The sequence below is a fragment of the Bos indicus x Bos taurus genome, chromosome 24 (assembly GCF_003369695.1).
Source record: "Bos indicus x Bos taurus breed Angus x Brahman F1 hybrid chromosome 24, Bos_hybrid_MaternalHap_v2.0, whole genome shotgun sequence".
In the NCBI taxonomy this organism is placed as follows: domain Eukaryota; kingdom Metazoa; phylum Chordata; class Mammalia; order Artiodactyla; family Bovidae; genus Bos; species Bos indicus x Bos taurus.
In genome coordinates, this window is record NC_040099.1 from 10,374,182 (window position 1) to 10,394,001 (window position 19,820).

A 19,820-nucleotide genomic window follows, 5' to 3' on the forward strand; every position below is an offset into this window, starting at 1 on the left:
TTCACTCTGTATAATAGGCTCCAGTTTCATCCACCTCATTGTAATACATATCACTGCTAGTGATAGTTTTCCAAATTTATACAAAATATCTTTTCATAAAGAAAACTGTACTTGTTCCAAATGTTTTCATTTTTCATTGCTATCAGAAATATGCATTTTATCCATTTCTAAGCAATAGACATAATTAAAATTTCAAATATTGAACATAAGGGTAAAATTAATCTTTAATTTTTACCTCAGGTGAATTTTTTTCTTGATTTTCATTAAGTAAACAACAAAGAATATATCTTCTTGAAGGAATTAGAGAGGAACCATGGAATTCCCATTAACAACAGTATGTTCTTTATAATTAGCTTTTTTTAACACTCTTACTAACAGGAGTCAAAGACCTAAGAAATCTGTCAGGGACAATCACAGATATGTGGAGAAAATTCAAACAAGGTCATATGAAAAACTCCTAACTCAAAAAGATTTTATGACTTTTCTGTTGATTAGGGCACTGTTAAATCTGACAAAACTATTTTTCTTCCTTGAAAGTGAAAGTGAAAGTGAAGTCGCTCAGTCATGTCCAGATTTGTGTGACCCCGTGGACTGTAGCCTACCAGACTCCTTTCTCCATGGGATTCTCCAGGCAACAATACTGGAGTTGGTTGCCATTTCCTTCTTCAGGGATTTTTCTTCCTTAATCCCAAACAAGAGACTGGTTCCAAATAGGAAAAGGAGTACGTCAAGGCTGTATATTGTCACCCTGCTTATTTAACTTCTATGCAGAGTACATCATGAGGAATGCTGGGCTGGAAGAAGCACAAGCTGGAATCAAGATTGCTGGGAGAAATATCAATAACCTCAGATATGCAGATGACACCACCCTTATGGCAGAAAGTGAAGAGGAACTAAAAAGCCTCTTGATGAAAGTGAAAGAGGAGAGTGAAAAGGTTGGCTTAAAGCTCAACATTCAGAAAACGAAGATCATGGCATCTGGTCCCATCACTTTATGGGAAGTAGATGGGGAAGCAGTGGAAACAGTGTCAGACTTTATTTTTGGGGGCTCCAAAATCACTGCAGATGGTGACTCCAGCTATGAAATTAAAAGACATTTACTCCTTGGAAGGAAAGTTATGACCAACCTAGACAGCATATTCAAAAGCAGAGACATTACTTTGCCGACAAAGGTTCGTCTAGTCAAGGCTATGGTTTTTCCAGTGGTCATGTATGGATGTGAAAGTTGGACTGTGAAGAAAGCTGAATGCCGAAGAATTGATGATTTTGAACTGTTGTGCTGGAGAAGACTCTTGAAAGTCCCTTGGACTGCAAGGAGATCCAACCAGTCCATTCTGAAGGAGATCAGCCCTGGGATTTCTTTGAAAGGAATGATGCTAAAGCTGAAACTCCAGTACTTTGGCCACCTTATGTGAAGAGTTGACTCATTGGAAAAGACCCTGATGCTGGGAGGGATTGGGGGCAGGAGGAAAAGGGAACGATAGAGAATGAGACGGCTGGATGGCATCACTGACTCGATGGACATGAGTCTGAGTGAACTCCGGGAGTTGGTGATGGACACGGAGGCCTGGCATGCTGTGATTCATGGGGTCGCAAAGAGTTGGACACGACTGAGTGACTGAACTGAACTGAACTGAACTGAATCCCATACAAATCCAATTTGGTTATATGGAGACTATATACATATGGGAAATGCAAAGTTATTCTGTTTCATTTAAAGCTGGGAATTACCAGTCATGTCCTGGAGAGTTGGTATGAACAGTGTCAGGTAAACGGAAAGTTCTAAATGGAAAAGTCTCTGGCTTGTTTGTGTGTCTTAATTTTTTTTATTCATTTTTTAAAATTTATTTATTTTAGTTGGAGGCTAATTACTTTACAATATTTATTGGTTCTTGCCATATAGTGACATGAATCAGCCATGGGTGTACACGTGTTCCCCATCCTGAACCTCCTCCTACCTCCCTCCCCATCCCATCCCTCTGGGTCATCCCAATGCCCCCCGCCCTGAGCTCCCTGTCTCATGCATCGAACCTGGACTGGTGATCTGTTTCACATATGATAATATACATGTTTCAATGCTATTCTCTCAAATCATCCCACCCTCACCTTCTATTTAAATACTGAAAGATAGCTTTCATCTCCATTTTACTTATTAGAAACATTCAGCCATGTTACCCAAGCACTGTAATTTGTATTTTATTTTCTATAAATGGTTTTGTTTCTTTGTTAAGATGAAAAACATTTCTTTGGTATATATTTGCAATATAAAAATATCTTAGAGTTTCTATTCACAAAGTATTTCATAACATCAATATTATGAATCAGTATAAAATTTTAAGTCCCCCAGGTCTTAAGCTGAATTTTCTCTTTTTTTTTCTATTTAATTAGCTATGTAAAGTATCATAATTTGAGAAACTGAATGAAAAAACATTTCTATTGAAAAAGAGAAATGTCACATTTCACCTGGTTTGATAGTTGATTTAATGGAGTTTGAGTTTTACTGAAATAGAAAAAAGTAAGCGAGTTAAACTTTTAAAAATTTATCAGTGCCGGTTATCTGTCAAGGAGATTGGTAGGGCAACTTTTCCACCTTCAGGCAGATTTATGACAATAACTAAGCAGAAATTTGTAATTGTTCCATTCAAATTATTTCTACAAAATATGATTAACTAGCTTACCCGGAAAATAAATGCATATTTTGTCCCATTTTTACAGATGCAAAAGTTTTATCCTGCCTTCAATAATTCTGTGAAAAAGTGTTTGTTTTGTTTTTAGGTGATTCAGGAGAATTTATTTATTTATTTACTTATTTTAATTGGAGGCTAATTACTTTACAATATTGTAGTAGTTTTTGCCCTACATTGATATGAATCAGCCATGGGTATACACGTGTTCCCCATCCTGAACCCCCCTCCCACCTCCCTCCCCATCCCATCCCTCAGGGTCATCCCAGCGCACCAGCCCTGAGCGCCCTGCCTCATGCATCGAACCTGGACTGGCGATCCATTTCACATATGATAATATACAGGCTTCAAAGCTATTCTCTCACATCATCCCACCCTCACTTTCTCCCACAGAGTGTTATTTTTTACATGTCAAAATATTGTTTTATTCTGTTCTCTAGGAATATGGAAGATACATAAGAGTTGAAAATATTACAAGAGAGCTTAAGAGTTTTGTTTGCAGCACACTAGTTCCCCTGAAGAGTACCAGTTGGAATCCAGAGCAAAATGAATTGTTGGTTATTGCTGCCTTTTATGTTGGGAATTCCTCTCCTATGGCCTTGCATTATAGCAGCAGAAAACTCTAAAACAGAGGAGGTGAGGCACCCAGCGGGATCTCGTTTGAGAATCAGGCGTGGCTGGATGTGGAACCAGTTTTTTGTACCAGAGGAAATGAATAAGACCAGACATCACATTGGCCAGGTACTGATTTTCTGAAAGTGCTACTGGAAATAACCTTGTAAACGTAATCGAATGAGTTGAGGAGGCTTCAGTATTTGATGAATTTTTCATTTTCTCAGTGGAACTATTAGAAAGGCTCAAACAACAGCATAACTGATTGTTTCATATTTGCAAACGCCTGAAATATTCTCAAAACTTGAAGAAGAAGGAAAGCTCTGCCTTTCAAATTTCACTTTGGTCTCTCATGTGAAAATGCAGCATTTATCAACATCTGGAAATCTGATGGTGTTATTTTTGGTAATGGATCAAAGCAACAGTAATGTTTACCAACAGTATTTAGCCGAATTTTCCATTATGCTAAGTGGGTGTTGATTTACCGCTCATTAATTTTTAATGAAATAGATTAATACCAAATCCTTTTACAGTCATGTAGCTTCAAGAACCTACACACTTCATTTGATTAGTGAAGTTGAAGTAAAATGAATAATGATTTCACTTCTCTCTATAAAAACATTTTAAGAAAATGTCCTTAATGACACAAAACATTTCCTATTCATGTTTTCAGTTTTTATTCTTATTTGATTTTCTTTAAACAGAGGTAATTATAATATCATGTCCTTCTTCTCTGTAAGGCTCTTTCTCTGGATGAATGAACTCAAATAAGTTTAACCGCTAATTAACTAGCACTAAAATTTAATTGGGCCCAAAGGGTGAAGCACTCAAAATTCATTAACTCCCTCCTTCTAGCCCTTTCAGGAGAACTTCTGTGTTAGTGTGTTGTCTGGATTCCGCATGAGTTCATCTAGCCCATCAGCCAAATATATGAGTACATTCAACCAATGACCTCGGTTAGGATTTTAGGCCAATTTCAGTCATTGGTGTGTGTGTGTGTGTGTATCTGGTGTAAGTAATATTTCTCATGCCTTTTTTGACTTTTAGTGGTAAGGCTCTAAGGGAAGTACAACAGTGCAATCAGAATGAGGACTAGTGATGTGATTAATTCACATTTTCTTGTTTCTTTTTTTGCTTCTGCTCACTACAGATAACTTTTATTTCCTCCTTTCATATAGCATTTAGCTTTGTTTTTCATTCTGTAAAAATATTTATGAAAATATTCTAACAGATGTCTTTCCTCTAAACAACCTCATTGGGCTTAAACAGCATACAGGTAACTATTTAAAAGAGAGTAATAGTGAATATTTACATGTTGTAGTGACAGAGCTGGTAAAAAGACAATGTAGCTGATATGTCCAAAATCACTTTGTTTTTGATCAATTTGTTAAAAGGAGTTAAAATTTGGAAGCACAATTAAGTAAAGATTTCATCATATTGATTTGCCAAATTGATAGTAAATACATAATTGAAAAAATGGTTTTGAATGGAAATATAGAAAATGTATAATCATGAAATTGAAATGTGTTTAACATGCATTTTGTGACATAAATAGGAAGATGTTGAAATTATGGTTTTTTAAATTAAATCTGAATCCTAAAAAGATCAAGCTCACTGATCTATGACAATTAAACTGAATATACTAGAAATGCATTTATTCATAACTAAATCTGACTTTCCTTCATCCTGATATTCAAAGTATATTGAAATGATATTGGAAACCAGGGGCTGTGATTCTTCTCACTTCTAATACTTATTTTAGAAAATACATTTGTTTCCTTAATTTCTTATCATTAGGGCATGTGGACTTCACTTTTATGAATAATAAAGGACTTTAAAATTTAAAAGCTGTAATTGTTTTTTCATTATTTCCAATTTGTTTCTTTTATTGTAAAACAATGATTCAAGACAGCATTATAATATTAAATTGTTCATTTTGATATCTTGAGATATTCTCCCCACATAGAAAAATGTATTAATTAGTCCAGAATAATGACACATTGTACCTTGAGCTGTCAGAAAAATTATGAAATTAAGCTTGTGTCTATTGGTTAACCATATAAATTTTCAGAGAAGCTCTTACTTTGAAGAAGGGCATATTCATAAATAGTGCTCCCCAGCTGGCACAGTGGTAAAGAACCCCCCTGACAATGCAGGAGATGTGAGTTCGATCCCTGGGTCAGGAAGATCCCCTGGAGGAGGAAATAGCAAACCACACCAGTATACTTGCCTGGAAAATTCCATATACAGAGGAGAACATGCACACACCAGTATTCTTGCCTGGAATAAGATAGACAGAGGAACCTGGTGGGCTATATTCCATGAGGTCACAAGGAGTCATACATGACTGAGCACACACACACATTCATAAATTGAAATATGAATAAAGAATCAAGAAAACCATGGATTCATGATAATTAGGAGGTTCCTGTCTAATGCTTCTTCTCTTAATGTAAAATAAGTTAGATATGAAAAATCATGTAGTATTATCTATATAATAACCCTTTTTAATATATAAAATTCAAAATTCCATTAACACTATGATGAATAAGCTATTTAGTGAGAGCCAAAAAATAAGTATATTTGAGAATTAAGTGGACTATATTGGAAAGAAAGAATTAGATCTAATCTGGCTTAAATTTGAGGACTAAAAGACCATGTTACATAGTGATTTGTAAGAGGGGAGGGGCTGTGTAGGCGAGGGTCTGGGGTCAAACAAGGCTTTGATCCAAATCATAATTCGACACCCAAACCATACAACTCTGTGGAAGTTTTTATATTTTTAAATCTCACTTCTCTTCTCTATTCAAAGCATTTATTAAATCAACAATATGTATTTCACAATATTAGTATGAGGATTAATTGAAAAAACTAATATAAAGCAATTTTCAGATTTTATGGATGATTGAGATTATTATCATAGTCTCAACATGCTCCCTAATTTTCTTACTAATATTTCCATGTCTTCTATGTGTTTTTAGCCTAGAGATAGAACATCACTATTTAAATTTATGTAAGTCATTATCTCTTTAACTGTCTCTAGATCCCGATCTAATATAAATATTTGAGATTATGGTTTTAATGACTAAAAAAGTAATCATCTGAGTAAACATGAACCGACTGTGTTGTGCATAATGTATAAAAGAGACTTTGTTTTTCAATCATTATAGTTTCTAATTGGAATCATCTATTTAGACTAATAAAATTTGTATACTGCTTTACAGTGAAATTTCTTGGTGATAGATTTTAATCTTAAATTTAACATTTCACCTCATTTAATACAATATGGGAATTATATGAAGTTGTTAGTTTGGAGAATAATTAACAAACATGAAAATGAAACAGTTAAAATATATCTATTTTAACATATCTAGATAGTAAATTATCTCTCTTTGCACTTGCAGCTAAGATCTGATTTAGACAATGGAAACAACTCTTTCCAGTACAAGCTTTTGGGAGTTGGAGCTGAAAGTCTTTTTGTTATTGATGAAAGAACAGGTGACATTTATGCTGTACAGAAGCTTGATAGAGAGGAACGGTCCCTCTACACTCTCAGAGCCCAGGTAATCGACACCACTACTGGAAGGGCTGTGGAACCTGAGTCTGAGTTTGTCATCAGAGTGTCGGATATCAATGACAATGAACCAAAATTCCTAGATGAACCTTATGAGGCCATTGTACCAGAGATGTCTCCAGAAGGTATTGCATATTAATTTACATCAAAGATGTACCTGTTAACAATGAAAACAGATTTAAAATTTCAAGCATATGTTTTGAACATGAATTATTTAAAGTTCTACCTGGGTACTTCCTTCTGCAAATCTGTTAAGTAAAATACTTGAAAAATTTGACTATACAGTAACATTTTATAAGCAATGATACTATTTATTATTAGGTAATTTGTCTTGTTAAAATATAATTTCAGTCTTCAATAAAGAATGGTTAAACATGTTTCAGTGATACATGAAATTCTTTAACTTGTTCACTTATTACTTTCTTCAATATAAGAATTTACTTTCCAAAATAAACTATATTTTTGAATCTCAAAAAAACATATAAGATCATCTCCATTTAAAAATAGGAGAAACCATTTTATAAGACAAAAAAATCTATATTTCACCCAAACAAGGGATCATGAAAACGAAAAACAAAACAGTTGAAGATCTTTGTGTAGCCTCATCCATTTTTAATTTCTTTTTCAAACCCAATATCACTTTAATAAATACTTTAAGTATAAATACTTGTAAAGGAAAATGCTTTCCATGAGATATAATAATTGACTGCCTTGGAAATCAGACTTGTTTCCAAATGGGGAAAATTATCATACAATCATACAAAATTTATCCACTCTTTCTTTGTCAGAAAATTGTAACAAAACAACAAATAGTATATAAATTTTACTTCATAAAATGTATTTAATTGTGATAAACTTGAATTTATGTGTGATTCAATAAAGATGATTTTTAAAATTATGCTAAGGTGCTTTAAAACTGCCTTATCTGAACATTAGATTCATTATCCAGCATGTCTAAAAATGTAAATTCCATATATACTTTCCTGATTCTTCACTCTTTAACAACTAGCAATTTAAAGACCCATTTCTACATGTATTCAGAACATAGATTTTTAACACCAGCATAAACAAATTTAGCTGTGTAATATATATCAAGGCCAATTATCCTTAGATATAAATGATGAATTAATATTGTCCTGTCTGATCACTAGGCAGTGATATATTTCTTTTTCTCCTTCCATCCTTCTCATCCTCCTCCTCCTTTTCCTCCTAGCTCTTTTCTTTTCCTTCTTCAGCAAACATATGTTATAGATCAAACATGTTCTAGGAATTTTTTGTGAGACTAGGGATTTGATTGTAAAGGAAACATATGAAATAATTGCTAGTTAACAGAGCTTATATTTTAATGATAGCGTACAAACTGTAAGCAACTATTTTAAAGAAGCCAGGTAATATTTGACCTTATATGCTATTAAACTGTTAAGTATGAGCAAAATACGATGATGGCTAATTGACTGGACAAAGCGGGGTCATTTAGGAGGTAATATTTAAAGAAAGTGATCCAAAGAGGCCAGCCATGCCATGTTCTGGGAAAAAAATTCCCATGGCACAGTGAGGAGAGCTGCAGAGGGCATGGCAACGGATAAGATCTCCTTGGTGAAGAATGTAGGTAGGGAAAAGGAAAAGATACAGGGTGACCGAACTGCTAGATATAAAGGAGTTGACTGGTGAAGGAGAATCAGTGGAATTAGACAGTCATGTAAGAAAAGAAAGACATGAGAAGCGATGTTGCAAAAGAAGAGATCCTCCAACTGCATGGAAGCTGCTGTGAGGTTGAATAAAATCAACAGAGAAGAGTGATTTTTTTTCAAGCATTGGAACACATTTACATGTAAGTTTACATACACAAAATAAGTTTTTGCAAGACGATATGTCTGATAAAGTGGGCAAAGTCAAATATCATCTTAAGTTTTATTTTCATAAAGTCCTTTGCAAAGACTACCTTTAAGATTAAGAGGCTGTTCAGAACACAAAGTTGATTTGAATTTTCCATATTGGAGAAAATCTCTAAAGGATAATATAGGAAAACAACATCAGCTATCAATGTAATGGATAGAATGCAGACTTACTATATTACATATTTTATTGTTATAAACTGTGCTTCCCAGGTGGCAGAGTGGTAAAGAACCTTCCTGCCAATGCTGGGGACATAAGAGACACAGGTTATTATATTACATGCTACGTTGTAAATTTATTAAAGGAAGAAGTAAACTGAGAAATTGCTCTTATTAAAATCTAAGAAAATGATATTTTATAATTATACTTTCTTCGCATAACAGGATAGATAAAAATCAATTTAAGAGTGCTTTAGACTTCAAGAGTCCAATCATTGGCTCTTTGCATTTGCAAATAGTTTGGTCATCTGTGATCAAGCTGTGATGACAACTCAGAAATTCAGTGACCTTTAGCTCTTTCAGTCACCAAGTGAAGGCTTTCCCTCGCTCTGGTATACATTCCTTGCTAATTGAACTTTAAGAAGTTATTCAATTTAATTTTTTAAGAGTTGCCACAAATTACCCAATTCTAATGACAGGATGGTGTCATAAGATGGAAGAATAGGAATTAAGGGTGAGAGAATTCAGTGTACACATATACAGGTTTTGGGTTATTGCTCCTTCCCTTAGCACAAAATTTTCATGATCATTCTGCATTGTCACAGTGGTTCTAAGCAGGGTGATCAGCTCTCCAGTTCTACTGAGGACCACCCTACTCAAACCTATATATATATATATATATATATTTACAACTTGTACTAGAAGCATTTGTCATTGATTTTTAATTTTTGAAAAAATATTAATTCTTGCATTACAATAAGCCAGAGTGAATTTTGTAGGCATCTGTTGTTTTACTTTCAGTTTCTTTCATAATGTGTGAGACACATGGGCTGTGAATGCAGTTCTTTTTAAGACATGATTAAATCTGAATGGGGGCTATATGATAAAATACAGTTAATCTGAGAAACTGATCAAATGATGCAAATGTGGATGAAGGGTATCCTGATATACTTCAGGTTAAAATAGTCAGCACAAGATATCTTTCATTAATGTACATATAGATCATTTATTCTTTAGAAATATATTTATTTCTAATATAATTTAATTTTTGACCTATTAATGTTGTAGAGTCAACCTTATCAGTTTTAGTGAGAGTACATTAAAATGATCAATAGAATAAATAGAGGCTAAACAGGTTAGATTATATATAATGACATATACCATGCTTCATACACTGATTGACTAATACAAATTAAAGATGATACTCAACCACCAAGTGTCTGTTATCTATCTTTACTGGTATTATAAGGAAAGGGACACTTGAAACAATCATTGATTGTTTCCATGAAAGACACATCATTGGCCTCGTGGTGATTTTGTCAACATTCTATGTACTGTATAACATTCCTAACTGCAAGCTCTTCATGACCCAGATAACCATGATGGTGTGATCACTCAACTAGAGCCAGACATCCTGGAATACAAAGTCAAGTGGGCCTTAGGAAGCATCACTAGTAACAAAGCTAGTGGAGGTGATGGAATTCCAGTTGAGCTATTTCAAAACCTAAAAGATGATGCTGTGAAAGCACTGCACTCAATAAGCCAGCAAATCTGGAAAATGTATCAGTGGCCACAGGACTGGAAAATGTCAGTTTTCACTCCAATCCCAAAGAAAGGTAATGCCAAAGAATGTTCAAACCACTACACAATTGCACTCATCTCATTAGCTAGCAAAGTAATACTCAAAATTCTCCAAGCCAGGATACAACAGAATGTGAGCCAGGAGCTTCCAGATGTTCAAGCTGGATTTAGAAAAGGCAGTGGAACCAGGGATCAAATTGCCAACATCTGCTGGATCATCAAAAAAGCAAGAGAGTTCCAGAAAAACATCTGCTTTTGCTTTATTGACTACAGCAAAACGTCTGACTGTGTGAATCACAACAAACTGTGGAAAATTCTTCAGGAGATGGGAATGCCAGACCACCTCACCTGCCTCCTGAGAAATCTGTATGCAGGTCAAGAAGCAACAGTTAAAACTGGACATGGAACAATAGACTGGTTCCAAATAGGGAAAGGAGTACGTCAAGGCTGTATATTTTTCCCCTGCTTATTTAAATTATATGCAGAGTACATCATGCAAAATACTGGGCTGGATGAAGCACAAGCTAGAATCAGGATTGCCAGGAGAAATACCAATAACCTCATATATGCAGATGATATCAGCCTTATGGCAGAAAGTGAAGAAGAACTAAAGAGCCTCTTGCTGAAAGTGAAAGAGGAGGGTGAAAAGTTGGCTTAAAACTTAACATTCAGAAAACTAAGATCATGGCATGCAGTCCCATCACTTCATGACTAATAGATGGGGAAACAATGGAAACAGTAACAAACTGTATTTTGGGGGGCTCCAAAATCACTGCAGGGTGACAATATACAGCCTTGACGAACTCCTTTTCCTATTTGGAACCAGTCTGTTGTTCCATGTCCAGTTCTAACTGTTGCTTCCTGACCTGCATACAAATTTCTCAAGAGGCAGATCAGGTGGTCTGGTATTCCCATGTCTTTCAGAATTTTCCACAGTTTATTGTGATCCACACAGTCAAAGGCTTTGGCATAGTCAATAAAGCAGAAATAGATATTTTTCTGGAACTCTCTTGCTTTTTCCATGATCCAGTGGATGTTGGCAATCTGCTCTCTGGTTCCTCTGCCTTTTCTAAAACCAGCTTGAACATCTGGAAGTTCACGGTTCATGTATTGCTGAAGCCTGGCTTGGAGAATTTTGAACATTACTTTACTAGCATGTGAGATGAGTGCAATTGTGCAGTAGTTTGAGCATTCTTTGGCATTGCCTTTCTTTGGGATTGGAATGAAGACTGACCTTTTCCAGTCCTGTGGCCACTGCTGAGTTTTCCAAATTTGCTGGCATATTGAGTGCAGCACTTTCACAGCATCATCTTTCAGGATTTGAAATAGCTCAACTGGAATTCCATCACCTCCACTAGCTTTGTTCGTAGTGATGCTTTCCAAGGCCCACTTGACTTCACATTCCAGGATGTCTGGCTCTAGGTCAGTGATCACACCATCGTGATTATCTTGGTCGTGAAGATCTTTTTTGTACAATTCTTCTGTGTATTCTTGCCACCTCTTCTTAATATCTTCTGCTTCTGTTAAATATCTTCTGCTTCTGCTTCTGTTAAAAAGCCTCTTGATGAATGTGAAAGTGGAGAGTGAAAAAGTTGTCTTAAAGCTCAACATTCAGAAAACGAAGATCATGGCATCTGGTCCTATCACTTCATGGGAAATAGATGGGGAAAGAGTGGAAACAGTGTCAGACTTTATTTTTTTGGGCTCCAAAATCACTGCAGATGGTGACTGCAGCCATGAAATTAAAAGACGCTTACTCCTTGGAAGAAAAGTTATGACCAACCTAGACAGCATATTAAAAAGCAGAGACATCACTTTGCCGACAAAGGTCCATTTAGTCAAGGCTATGGTTTTTCCAGTAGTCATGTATGGATGTGAGAGTTGGACTGTAAAGAAAGCTGAGTGCTGAAGAATTGATGCTTTTGAACTGTGGTGTTGGAGAAGACTCTTGAGAGTCCCTTGGACTGCAAGGAGATCCAACCAGTCCATTCTGAAGGAGATCAGCCCTTGGATTTCTTTGGAAGGAATGATGCTAAAACTGAAACTCCAGTACTTTGGCCACCTCATGAGAAGAGTTGACTCATTGGAAAAGACTCTGATGCTGGGAGGGATTGGGGGCAGGAGGAAAAGGGGATGACAGAGGATGAGATGGCTGTATGGCATCACTTACTCAATGGACGTGAGTTCGAGTGAACTCTGGAAGTTGGTGATGGACAGGGAGGCCTGGTGTGCTGCGATTCATGGGGTTGCAAAGAGTCGGACATGACTGAGCAACTGAAATGAACTGAAAATCACTGCAGATGGTGATTGCAGCCATGAAATTAAAAGACGCTTGCTCCTTGGAAGAAAAGTTATGACCAACCTAGACAGCATATTAAAAAGCAGAGACATCACTTTGCCAACAAAGATCTGTCAAGTCAAAGCTATGGTTTTTCCAGCAGTCATGTATGGATGTACGAGTTGGACTATAAAGAAAGCTGAGTGCCAAAGAATTGATACTTTTGAACTGTGATTTTGGAGAAGAGTCTTGAGAGTCCCTTGGACAGCAAGGAGATCCAACCAGCCAATTCTAAAGGAAATCAGTCTTGAATATTCATTGGAAGGAGTGATGCTGAAGCTGAAGCTCCAGTACTTTCGGCACCTGATGCGAAGTATGAACTCTTTGGAAAAGACCCTAATGCTGGGGAAGATTGAGGGCAGGAGGAGAAGGGGACAACAGAGGATGAGACAGTTGGATGGCATCATCGACGCAATGGGCATGTTTGAGTAGGCTCTGGGAGTTGGTGATGGACAGGAAAGCCTGGCGAGGTGCAGTCCATTGGGTCTCAAGAGTCAGACACGACTGAGTGACTGAACTGAACTTTGAGTCAATGTACAATTTCTCTTATACGTGACAATTCCTCACAGAAAACATAAATGTACAAAATATTATCAAATGATTTGTATTTCTTAGTTGCTTCAATGGGAGAAAGCAATGGCACTCCACTCCAGTACTTTTGCCTGGAGAATTCCATGGACAGAGGAGCCTGGTAGGCTGTAGTCCATGGGGTCGCTAAGAGTCGGACACAACTGAGCGACTTCGCTTTCACTTTTCACTTTCATGCATTGGAGAAGGAAATGGCAACCCACTCCAATGTTCTTGCCTGGAGAATCCCAGGGATGGCGGAGCCTGGTAGGCTGCTGTCTATGGGGTCACACAGATCGGACATGACTGAAGCGACTTAGCAGCAGCAGCAGCAGCAATTACTTCAGTGCTTATTTATTATTACTGTGTATGTTACTTTACTATTTTTGAAGATTTCTACAGTTTTTAAATTACTGATTAAGAATGTATACAGGCTTACTTCTCTCCACTGACTTTTTTAGAAAAAAACCTTTAGAAAATATTTAAAGGTTTTAAAGTTAATTAATCTGTATTTAATAAAATGTTATGTCAATAAAACTGAAACAGGAGAAAAGAAAGACAGAAACTGAAGAAAATAAAATCAGATAGTTAAAGTGATGTTAGAATTGACCATTCCTAAAGTCCTTCTAAGTTTTATAGCTGATATTTACAAATTATGAGTAAGAGTAAAGCAAGACTTTATGAAATTTATTTTAGAAGTTCTGCCTCAAATTTGTATCATCTTAATTTATTTTACATTTATTATTTTCATAGTAAAAACACAGAACATAGAGCTACAAAAATATGTGTTTTCAACAAGACTCATAATGCCAGATTCCATATTTACATAAAAATCATTAGAAAGCACAATTAAATAAAGATATTTAATTTAACCATTGATTTTAAACATACAAGTATTTATTTCCCATGAATTTTATTGATTGTTATTAAATTAGATTAAGAATGGTTACCTTATCAAGCTGGTAGATTTTACATTGCACTTTAAAAGAAAATTCATTAAAGTAGGCATTTTGTTAAATGGAATGATGTTAGCCAAATAATTCTGCTTATTTTCAGCTTGACACTAGGTCAAGATTATTTTAATAACATTTATTAATATTTTTAAATTCTATAATTTTTTGAAGAACTGGTTACAATATGGTTTTTGAAGAAAAACTGCTTTTAAATCTCCCATTGATTACTCCACTAATGGAGTATTATTTGAATAATCCTTAATTATATATTTTATTAGGTTATTTAATATGTAGGTTGCATAAGATCTACACATTTAAAATTCTATATTGTATTTGGGAATAAGGGCTATTTTTTATAAGGTTATATTTTCTTGTCTAAACAAAAGTATATTTGTTTGTTTCATAATTCAGAAAAAGGGCAGGTCTTTCTTGCTAAAGAAAGAATCTTAGAGAACTAGGATCCATTTTTCAAAAAGATCAGAGTCTTAATTTCTTGTAACTATTTATGTTCTCTTCAGGAACATTAGTAATCCAGGTGACAGCAAGTGATGCTGATGATCCTTCAAGTGGCAATAATGCTCGTCTCGTGTACAGCTTACTACAAGGCCAACCATATTTCTCCATTGAACCAACAACAGGTATTCCTGGATGAAATAACGTGCAATTCAACATGATTCTAAGTTGGCAAACATCAGAGCAAAAATTCCCTGCCTACAAATGTGTTGTAAAGTGGACCAAATGTTTCCATAAACAAGGAGGTTGTAATGTAATCTTATGCATTTAATTATTTTTATTTTTAGCTGATTTTTCTAAGGTTGGGAGATTAGATTTTTCACATCCATACCACAAATGATTTGTGTATGGGCTATAGAGCATACCTAAGGATTATTACATTTTAAAAATATGGGAAAGAGACATTTACAAACAAATGACAAAAAAGTTGATACAAAGATAGCCTGCAAGCATATTAAAATTGTGCAAGCTTACTAGTCATCATGGAAATGCAAATTAAAATCACAGAGTTCCACCTGTACACCCAGCCAGAGTGAGGTTAATCCTGACTTTATGGCTGGGTTTGGAAACTTAAAAATAATAACTCTGTATTTTATGTACTTTTGATTTACATGAGTATAGCATTTGATTTTTCTACCCTTGCTTCTTCAATTTCTGTTAATCAATTGAATACTTTATAAAATAAATAAAACAAAAATTTCTCTATATCTATTGAACATATAAGAATTAAATAACATTGGTCATTTAACAAGTATGATTTCTTTGGTCACTGCAAAGATTAAATACACATAAAGAAGCTTATAGTCTCTAAAGACGAAAAAAATAAATACCTAACTAACCACCCAAAAATGTGGCAAGTGCCAAAAGGAGTAAAATTCTATGGTTGTTAATGAGACAAGTATTATATCCATCTCGATGACATGAAAAACTTTAAGCAATTAAAGCATGTGTTGGGTCTTTAAGCATTTTTTATTGATTCATTCATTTAGCAAATACTAAATGTCTCAGCTTTTATCAATCAGGTCTCTTGTGAGAATCAGATTTTGAAAAGTATGATTTGAGTGACTATATTCTTAATTCTCCCAGAATAATACCTAGTTTTTATTATCCTGAATGTACAAGTTAAAGTTATTTTAATACATGCAATGAATAGATGCCTTAAGACATTAGGTTTTCCTTCTCTTACATGATCTTGGTTGAGAAGGGTCGAATATGTAACAGGTGTTGTGTTTACAACATACTGTGTTTACATTGTACACAACATTGCAATATTTAAAAAAAAACAATAATAAAAAGGAAGCAACAGGAATTCTTATCTCTTGGAATTTAAATATAAATTTTAAACATTGGCATATTGATAAATGCATGCATTCAGTTTGTGTATATCATGAAGTAAAATAAACAAGGTTCAATAGAAGAAAGTAAGCACTATTTCATATTGTCCGGCAAGGCAGAATGCACTGAAAACAGGATGCTGAGCTGAGCCTGTGATCAAAGTGAGGAGAGGAAGGCATTCCAGGTTATAGGAAGAATGTACAGGAAATCCCTGAGAAGGGGAACTGTTGAAGCTCTTAGACTACCCAGGCACCAGGGTGAGAAAACAGAAGAGGAGGAAAGCAGAAAGTGGGTTATCTGTGGAGGAGACGTGTGCTGGGTGGCACTCGATCTTCTTGGCCATTTCGAGCCTTGTCTTTCTCTCCTACTCCTCTCTGGCTTCTTAAATATTATATATTGAACAAATCTGCTAAAGCAATTAATTTCATTAGCAGAGGAGCAGTAGAGTGAGCAGCAAGGCAATTGAAAGCCAAAACACAGAAGAGGTAAGTTTTGGAGTGTGTAAGAGGATCTAGGAATATATTTAAATTTGTTCATTTTGAAGGTGAGAAGAAAAGAAAAGGAAGTAGGCAGGGTTAGTTGAAGCCTCCACACATGGGAAGTGAAGGTCTTTGTGTTCCTCTCAGTCTCTACACCTTTGGATATATAATTCAGAAGGTCTAATACTATTCACCTTTGCTAATAGCAAACACGATTCTCTGTTGAGTCACATCTAGGGAAGACGGTAGGAGCATCTGTTTCATATATTCTGTGGTTTCCATATTGATTACATATCAGATCAGATCAGTCGCTTAGTCGTGTCCGACTCTTTGCGACCCCATGAATCGCAGCACGCCAGGCCTCCCTGTCCATATACTAGAATATAATTGTGAAACACCAGTCCACAGTTAAAATATCATGAGAGTGTGGTCCGATTTATCCTTCTTTTATTTTTGTTCAGGTATCACAATTTTTAATAAATACCTTTGCCCAGACGTTGTTGACGATTAGCCATTCCCTTTCTTATATTTGTATTATGTGTTCCCCAATCTTTAGGATTGCATTTCAGCCTCCTATGCACCATCTTAAGTTTCTCCTAGGTTTCCTCAATGATGAATAACTTTTTATTGAATAATTTTATAGAAAGTGGACACTTAACACAACAATTTCATGGTCCAGTGTGGGTTTGAATATCTCTGTTGGTGGATTATGAGTAAGTGTGAATCAAAAATCAGCCCTTCTTCACATGTTATGACTCAAAATAGATTTTAACATCACAGGTGCACAGTATTTTTTGCATAAATTTAGCATTTTAATTTACACATGTATCTATAGTAAATCAACTCCTTCCAAGTTTAGGAGAACAGATAATTGTAGCATCCTAGCATCAGGTCAGAAAAGAAAGCAGAAAAATAAGACTTTCTTCTTCTCTCCCTGTGGTTTATCTTAACATAGTATTTTATTAAGGATATACTACTCTTAGTATTGTGATGACTAAACTCTAAGCAGAGTTGGTGAATAGTTTATTTTCATATTTTAATCTCCAGGGCAGCATCTGGCACGTTGTAATGATTCAAAATGTGTCAAACAAATGATCTTATGTTCAAATTCTTAAGAAATTAACTAGGGAGAAGCCATGGTTAATTATGAAATACTAATTGTATTTTGTTACATTTTTAAAGGAAAAATAAGAATATCTTCTAAAATGGATAGAGAACTGCAAGATGAGTACTGGGTGATTATTCAAGCCAAAGACATGATTGGTCTGCCTGGAGCACTGTCTGGAACAACAAGTGTATTAATCAAACTTTCTGATGTCAATGACAATAAACCCATATTTAAAGACAGTAAGTAAGAAGTACCCTAACAAATGATTTTTGAAAGTATGGGAAATAGCACAGACTAAGTCTTGGGAAACAGCACAGACTAAGTCTTGATTTGGCAATGTATTAAAGCATCTGCTTTCAGATTTGGGATAGTGTCACTCTCTCCTCAAGAGTAATTTGTTGGCAATTTTTAATTTGTGCAATCGAATAAATGATTCTTTTAACTTCCCCACAATGACAGATACATGGTAGCACACTTAAACTCTTGCTTCCTGAAAACAGTGAAATATTACCAATTTTAAAGTGACATTTCTCCTGCTTAAAAATAGAGAAAGATCTCACAAGGCAGTCTATGTAGTGACTCACTATGTGCTTCTAAGGAAATCAAGAATCCCTTTAAAGACAAATTATATTGAATGTGCTCCTTTTTTTAATTTTAAGATTTATTCTTTAGGATGTTATCATTCCTGATGATTTTTTTACATTTCAGCATAAATTACAAATGATATATGAGTGACTAATTTTAATAAGTTTTTTGCAAGTTACTTCTGAAAAGTAAAGAAAGGAAGCTTATTTATTTTTATTTGTGTCAATATATTTCAAATATAACTGCCATTATATAAAAAGAATAGAATCATCTGATGCCTGCATGGTTTTTCACAGCCAACCAACTATTGCAGCTCCATCATTTGTTTCTTTTAAAATTATTTTATTGATGTATATTTTGGGCTTCCCTGGTGGCTCAGATAGTAGAGAATCCGCTTGCAATGCAGGAGACCTGAAATCAATCCCTGACTTAGGAAAATCCCCTGGAGAAGGGAATGGCTACCCACTCCAGTATTCTGGCCTAGAGAATTACATGGATAGAGGAGCCTGAGTTGGACACGACTTAGTGACTTTCACTTTCATAACTGATTTACAAAGTTGTGTTAATATCTACTATACAGCTAAGTGATTCAGTTATGCACATATATACATTCTTCTTCATATTCTTTTCCTTTATTATTTATCACAGGGTATTGGGTATAGTTTCCCGTGCTCTACAGTAGGACTCGTTTATCCATTCTCTGTATAATAGTTTTCACATGTTAGTTCTGAACTTCTAATCCATCCTTTCCCGCACTCCCCATCCCACTTGGCAACCACAAGTCTGTTCTCCATATCAGTAAGTCTGTTTTTGTTTTGTAGATAAGTTCCTTTGTGTCATATTTTAGATTCCACATATAAGTTATAGCATACGGTATCTGTCTTTCTCTTTCCAACATACTCAGCTTAGTATAATGATCTACATGTCCGTCCATGTTGCTGCAAATGTTCTTATTTCATTCTTTTTTATGGATGCATACTTCCACATCTTTCTATTTCATTTCAACCATGGTTAATGCAATCCAAGTTCATAGTCTCTTAAATCAAACTAGTACACTTAGAACTCAAATATTTGCTTTTAGACACTACCTTCTTTAATTCATATTTATTGGTAATTTTAGGTATCAGAGAATGCCTGAGTAATATTGAAAAACTTTGTACCAAATATAATTTGGCATTGTTGAAGGATACAACAGAAAATAAATCCATGAATAGTGAGAAGGTATAAGTATGAATGGGCTTCCCTGGTAGCTCAGAAAATAAAGAAGCTGCCTGCAAGAAACCAGGGTTTCATCCTTGGGTCAGGAAGATCCCCTGGAGAAGGAAATGTCTATCAATTTCCCTGGAGAATCCCATAGGCAGAGGAGCCTGGCAGACTATAGCCCATGAGGTCAAAAAGAGTTGGACATGATTGGGTAGCTAAGAGACACACACACGC

At 35.2% G+C, this 19,820-nt stretch overlaps 1 protein-coding gene across 1 annotated transcript in view; it reads left to right on the forward strand.

The window, feature by feature from the left end:
- The window catches only part of CDH19 (cadherin 19), an 80,377-nt gene that overhangs the window by 24,505 nt on the left and 36,052 nt on the right, over positions 1-19,820 (forward strand). Inside the window, exons 2-5 of the mRNA XM_027526074.1 lie at positions 3,125-3,425; positions 6,701-6,995; positions 14,882-15,001; positions 17,873-18,037. Coding sequence (XP_027381875.1) covers positions 3,231-3,425; positions 6,701-6,995; positions 14,882-15,001; positions 17,873-18,037 — 775 coding nt within the window. The 5' untranslated portion in view covers positions 3,125-3,230. The remainder of the gene's footprint in view (positions 1-3,124; positions 3,426-6,700; positions 6,996-14,881; positions 15,002-17,872; positions 18,038-19,820) is intronic.